The sequence below is a fragment of the Mus caroli genome, chromosome 3, assembly GCF_900094665.2.
Source record: "Mus caroli chromosome 3, CAROLI_EIJ_v1.1, whole genome shotgun sequence".
Classification (NCBI taxonomy): Eukaryota; Metazoa; Chordata; class Mammalia; order Rodentia; family Muridae; genus Mus; species Mus caroli.
The window spans coordinates 80,842,443-80,848,710 of NC_034572.1; the positions used below are offsets into that span (position 1 = coordinate 80,842,443).

At 52.2% G+C, this 6,268-nt stretch overlaps 1 protein-coding gene across 1 annotated transcript in view; it reads right to left on the reverse strand.

Moving 5' to 3' along the window:
- Window positions 1–140: 140 nt before the first annotated feature.
- The window catches only part of Ttc24 (tetratricopeptide repeat domain 24), an 8,894-nt gene continuing 2,766 nt past the window's right edge, over window positions 141–6,268 (reverse strand). Inside the window, exons 3-11 of the mRNA XM_021159091.1 lie at window positions 4,862–5,558; window positions 4,492–4,695; window positions 3,123–3,251; window positions 2,889–3,001; window positions 2,478–2,576; window positions 1,432–1,517; window positions 1,202–1,299; window positions 506–596; window positions 141–289 (exon numbers count right to left, since the gene is read on the reverse strand). Of these exons, the coding sequence (XP_021014750.1) occupies window positions 208–289; window positions 506–596; window positions 1,202–1,299; window positions 1,432–1,517; window positions 2,478–2,576; window positions 2,889–3,001; window positions 3,123–3,251; window positions 4,492–4,695; window positions 4,862–5,558 (1,599 nt within the window). The 3' untranslated portion in view covers window positions 141–207. The remainder of the gene's footprint in view (window positions 290–505; window positions 597–1,201; window positions 1,300–1,431; window positions 1,518–2,477; window positions 2,577–2,888; window positions 3,002–3,122; window positions 3,252–4,491; window positions 4,696–4,861; window positions 5,559–6,268) is intronic.

Below are 6,268 nucleotides of genomic sequence, written 5' to 3' on the forward strand. Positions count from 1 at the left end.
TCGTTTGTCTACTGAGTTCAAGTCTTCCCCCCACCTCCCCCCAAAGAAGAGCAAAGAGACTCTCCATGCCAAGCCAGCAGAGTCCTTGGCCTGTCTGTTCAGAAGCACCTTGTCCATCCCGGCTAAAGAGGCTCCTCCCCCAAAGTCCATACAAGTGTCTATTGGGAAGTTCCTGTAGAGGTAAGTGTTGTAGCCAACAGGTATAGGTCACATGATGGTGCAGAGGCCGGACTGGATGCGTGTCCTCTGGAAGTTCCTGCCGAGGGCTTCCTTGGCCCATGTGGATGACCTAAAGGGACAGAGGGGCTGCCATGGGCAACTGTGGAAATGCAAGATCTCCCTCCCTAGATGCAGCTTCTCATCTCTGTTTTCTTTAGGATGCTGCTCTCTTAGAGCCTGCAGCCAGGCCTTGCAGGAGCCTGGGATAACGCCCAGTCTTGGAATGCTTTCTTCCCTCAACCACAAGCTGCCCATCCTCCAGGCCCCCACCCCTCGGAGGACCCACCTATTGAGTCGGAGCTTCTTGGGTGATATGATGAAGGGATATTCCTCTCCATTGGGACTTGGGCCTCCAGATGGAAGATGGGTTGTGGCTCCTAAGCATGGATGGAGGGGATTGGATACATTTCTCACAGAGCTTTTCGTAACCAGGACATCACAGTGGGAAAGAGGAAGCAGGGGTGGGGACAAATGGGGCGGATATCTAGCTATGTATTGGTCACTTCACGAAAGATGCCCTGGACAAGCCATGTGCTTGGTAAACACCAGTCCCCTAAGTGATGGAGGAATGAGTCCCTAGAAGGGAACACACCAGGAATCTGAGCCAGCTCGCCAAACAGCAAGGCCTTCAGCTTGAGAGGTTTAAGGGACAGCCTAGTAAGGAGCCTAGTAAGGAGAAAAGCCTAACACGGTGCCTGAAGTGGAGCGGAGATGGGCGCTAAGATACAAAGTTTAAGTGGCTAGGAAACAGCATGAAAGCTAGGGAACAGAGAGCTAGCAACACACACACATCTGGGAAGGCCTGGGAGGAAATGGGCCAGGCCCCCCATGAGAGAAGCAGAAATGTGGGAGAGCTGCTGCAGGCAAGGGGAGCCAGGGGTGGGTGGCAGGCGTGGGGGTGGGGGGACCAGGAAGGTGAGATAAGGGTTCCGACTGCAGGAGTGGGGCGTGTTTCTCCTACCCACCCCCTCTTTCCACTCACGGTTCTGTCTCTGAGGTCCTAACACAGTGGCCGTGTTCACCAACCCCTCTATCTCCTTCTTCTCATGGCTGCCTTCTGGCACTTCACCTTCCCACTGACTGAAAGGTTTTCAGGGACAGAGAACTGGATGTGGCTGGGCTGTGGGACACTCCTGGGGTCAGCTCCCTCCACCCCCACCCCCACCCCAGCCAGCAAACCTTCTTCTACCATGTCAGGACTGCCTGACTCACCTCTCCTGGGTATCTTCTGCACTACTTTGTACCCTGGCTGAGGTCTTTGCCTTCCGTGAAGTCTGCAGCTTTCCAGGAGCAGAGGGCTGGTGAATGTACAGAGAAAACCCACCTGGCTATCAACGCCCTTCCAGCTACCTCTAGGGAGCCACAGTGTCCCCACACAGAGACAGCCCAGGGGGTTTCTGAGACTCAAATTCTGAAGTAAGGCCCTTTGCTCTCTGAAGGTTCATCTACTAAATCTTAGATCAGAAATCAGGCTTGTGGATCCAGCCATAGCTTGACCATTATCATGCGATGCCCAGTGCCTCTGTGTATTGTCTGAGTTAGTGGAAGGCCTTGGCCCAAGACTTTTGACTTTTAATCCAACCCCCTACCTGTTCCAGGATAACCACCCCTATCCCCCAGTATAGTAACTGAACTAGGGTCTCACATCTGCTGGGCAAGCATCCTACATCTGAACTATACCCTCTCTGCTTCAGGTGAAATAACTGTTTGAAGATTATACAGTGTCCTGGGCTTTAAAACAAGAGGGCATTCAACCCATTAAATCCCTATAATAAAGCATACATTTCAATTCTTGGGGTCAGAGGATATTTCCTATAGAGGAAAGCATTTGGAGGGCTCATGACCTGTGGAGAGAGATTGAAAAGCAAACCGCGCTCGAGGTACAGTCCAAGGAGACCCATAGAAGCCCTACCAAAGAGACATCTCCTGGAGTTTTCTTGGAGCACCACCCCCATCCTGTGGCCATTTAGGGAATTGCACCCAAGAGCAGCCTCCCAGATCTTCACACAAATGGCTGAAAGGCCTTGGCCTTAACCTAATGGGGCTTGTGACCTCAGCTAAACTCCCAAGAAACAGTCCGTGGACAAAAAGGTATGTCACAATCTCTGCCCCACCCACTACAACCTTATATACATACATCCCTCATGCAAGCCCAGGGGAAAATGAACATGGAGTGGTTAAATGTGGCATTCCTGAGAACATTCTTTCTGGGGCATCTTGTCCCCACTCCCACCTCCTGGTCTTAGGCGTTATACTACCAAGAAATGAGTCTGTGATAGCTTCTCCTGAGCCACGAAGGTCCGCATGGCATCTGCCAATTTGGCCACAAGCCGCTCTCGTACAGAACCTGGTTCGTGCTGGGGAGAAAGGAACAGGGATGGAATGAGGATGAACCGAGCTATGAATTTGCAAAAACAGGAAAGGGGCAGAAAGAAAGAGCGAGATTCCCTCTCTTTGTGCCCTGCCACCATGCCACCATGCCACCATGCCACTATGCCACTGAGCATAAAACTGTAGGCAGACTGCCTCTTCCTCCAGGTAACAGCTGTGGACCTGGCGTGGTGTTTCTAATCAGTAAATACGTGGTGGGAGCAAGGAGCAAGGCCGGCAGTATCAGCCAAAGACTTCTGGGAAGGCAGGAAGTCAGAGGCCATGATGGAGGGTCTCACCTGACATAGGGCCAGCGCTTCCTTATAGTATTTCAAGGCCTGGTCATGTTGTCCCAGTCTGGCTGCAGCTGCCCCAAGACCCTCACACGCCTGCCACTGTCCCTTCACGTCTCCTAAGGACGAGAGCTCGAAAGATCTTCTCATGTTCCCTGTTCCACAGACCCTTCGGGCATTGTGTACCCTCGGTCTTTGTGCCCCCCTCCCTGAGTTCCAAGCTAACCCTCTCATTCTTACCAGTGTCTTGGGCAGCCTGGAGGGCATGCAAATAGCTGTCCCAGGCAGCCCTGTGGTCCCCCAGCTGGCTCAGTGAAAATGCCAGGCCGCTAAAGCTGCGACCCTGCTCCCACCGCTGGCCCACAGAGCCTGAAATCAGAACAGGTCCATTTGAATAGGGACATGGTTGCTGGTGCAATGAAACCCTGCCCTCAACAAGAGAGGATCCCAGGAGTCCCAAAGTTCAGCCTCAGTGCCTGTAGGTGACCCACAAAGACCTAAGTTATCCAGATTGAGCCTCTCATCTTGTTTTACCCCAAATACCTCCCTAGCAAGTTGGAACCTGTGAGTTAAGAGTCTATATTAATATGCTGAGGGAAAAAATAAAAAAAATAAAAATAAAAGATCAGAGATCTGTTTCTACCTCTGGAGTGCTGGGATCAAAGGTGTGCACCACCATACCAGGCAGGTTAAAAAAAAAAAATATTTAGGGGCTAGACACCCAGGTCCAATCTCACTTGTGTGATTGGTTTGTGTGTGTGTGTGTGTGTCTGTGTGTGTGTGTGTTTCTGTAGTGCTGAGAATGGAATCCAGGGCCCTGTGCATGTCAGGCAAGTGCTTTGCCACTGAGCCACACCCCCAGCTACCCACTTTTTAATTTTTTCATATTTACTTCTGAGGGTATATGGCTGTGCATAGATGGGAGTCAGGACCACTTGCTGGAATTGGTGCTCTCTCATCCACATGGGTTCTGGGAAGTGAACTCGGGCTGACATGCTTAGCAGCAAGTACCCTTCCCTGCTGAGCCATCCCGTCTGCCCCTCACAGCACCATCTGGTTTGCTGCTGAAGGAGGAGATTCAGGGCAGCACCTCTGGCCTCCCAACCTCCAGCTCCAGGCCACTGAGCCCACTACCTTCTGCTCTGACTGGTTCTCCCATTTCAGATAGTCCCAGCCCAGTAACTGGTCCCAGGGATCCAGCCAGCCAGTGCTCCCGGTGTAGCGGACTCAGGCTCCTCAGTCCCCTCCCAATCCTTGGGAAACCACCCTGTCCATTGGAAACATTTTATTCTTTTTCTTTTTTGACAGGATACTATGTAACCCAAGCTGGCCTGGAATTTGGATCGCTTGAAGCTTCTGATTCTCTTGCCTCCACCTACTGAGCACTGAGACTGCAGATGAGCAACCACTGCACTGGGTCTATGTGGTGCTGGGAACCAAACCAGAGCTTTGTGTACGCTGGGCAAGCACTCCAGATGTGTGTGTGTGTGTGTGTGTGTACGTATGTATCCACACACACGCATATATAATGTATATGTATCCTCTCCAGGCCTGAAACCTCTTTTTAATCCTTTAGTCTTGGCCCCAGTCCCCAGCCCCTGGGACCCACCATGAAGACTGGCAGCCTTCTGGTGAAACTCCTGGGCTTCCCAATAGTTGCCAAGGACATTGTGGGTCATTCCAAGGTTTTGAAGCACTGTAGCCTGCTCTGATGGCTGTCGACACAGGGGTAGGGCCTGCAGGAAGGCCTCTACTGCCAGAGGGAACAGTTGGAGTTGGAAGTAACCCATGCCTAGATCGTTGTAGAATGGCCCTGGAGAATAGAACCAAAGTCACTGATGGCCAGATGGGCCATAGCTAAGGCTGTAACAGTATAGCTTCCGACCCACTCACTCCTCCAGGTTCCCCAGCCCCCAGGACACCACCAAGCTTAGGCTCAGCACCTCTTTAGAGCCCACACCTTGTTTACTAAGGCTCACCCAACAGTCCCTGGTCAGTGCTCCGGTCAGCATCAGCAAGCTTACGGCTCTCCTCCAAAGCCTGCAGCACATCACTCAGTCCATACTGCCGACTGCTCAGCATACATCTCACAGCAGCCACCTGAGCCAGGGCTGCATCCCAGAGCTGGCCTGCATGGGCATAGGCCCTGCTTGCTGCCTGTAAACTGCAGGCTGCTTGCTTAGGCCATCCCAGGGCCTGATAGCAGGCTCCTATTTTTGCCTGTGCCTCCCCATGGTAGCCCTGTGGTTGGTAATGGACCAGAGCCCTGTGGTACCAGTCCAAAGCTTGAGTCAGGTCACCAAGGGCGTGATGGGCTAAAGCCACATTGAAACACTGGTCACCATGACACCAGCCTTCGGACTTCTCTTCAGGGTGGGCTCTCAGAAGTAGCTCAAGACCTGTGGCTGGGTCTCCAGTCTCCACATAGGCAGCCCCTAGGTTAAAGGCACAGGCTTGAAGAATGGAGCTGTCTCTGGTTGATGGGGCCTTAGAGGCCAGCAGGAAGGCCTTCTGGAAGCTGCCCAAGGCCTCCTGAATCCGAGCAGCATGCAAGGCCCTGTGGCCAGCCCTGGTGAGGCTCCGGATCTTGCCTTCTTCTTGCAGCCTCTTCTTTTTCTCCCTTTTCTTCCTGCAGTTTGGGAGTTTGGGCACAGTCTCAAGCTTCCAGTGGCTGTCCTCAGGGACAGGGGGAAAACCCAGGGTTGATGCCAGGAACAGAGAGGTCAGCATGTCAGCCTTAGTTCTTGCCCTCTACCCCTCCAGTAGGATCCTTTAAGGGAAATTTGGCTCTACCTCTGGCCTCCAGGGACCAAGGATTTTCCTCTGAACTCTTACCGTGCTTCCTGGGTCCCACTGGGCAGCATTTTGACTTTCTCTCTTTAGAACTCTCCCAAGTTCTTCGTCAGGACTCAGACCAAGTAGCTTTCTGAACGCTGCCTTCTGTGAATCCAATCCCCCATGTTACCAAAACCAAAACCGGACCAATCAAAAGTCCTGCAAACTTCTGCAATTTCTCAGGATTCTTCCTCCCTAAGTCTTTCCCCTAATGCCCTACTCCCAGCATTGGGGATTGAACCCAACTTTCAAGGCAAGCACTTAGCCACTGAACTGTACCAGATACTGTGTTTATCACAGTCTGTCACTGGCCTGGGAATGAGTTGAAGGCATTAGATCTTTAATGAAAGTTTACTAAAGGGTTGGGGCCAGAGCACTGGCTCAGCAGTTAAGAGTACTTGTTGCCAAAAAAAAAAAAAAAAAAAAAAAAAAAAAAGCCGGGCATGCTGGCGCACACCTTTAATCCCAGCACTTGGGAGGCAGAGGCAGGCGGGTTTCTGAGTTCGAGGCCAGCCTGGTCTACAAAGTGAGTTCCAGGACAGCCAGGGCTA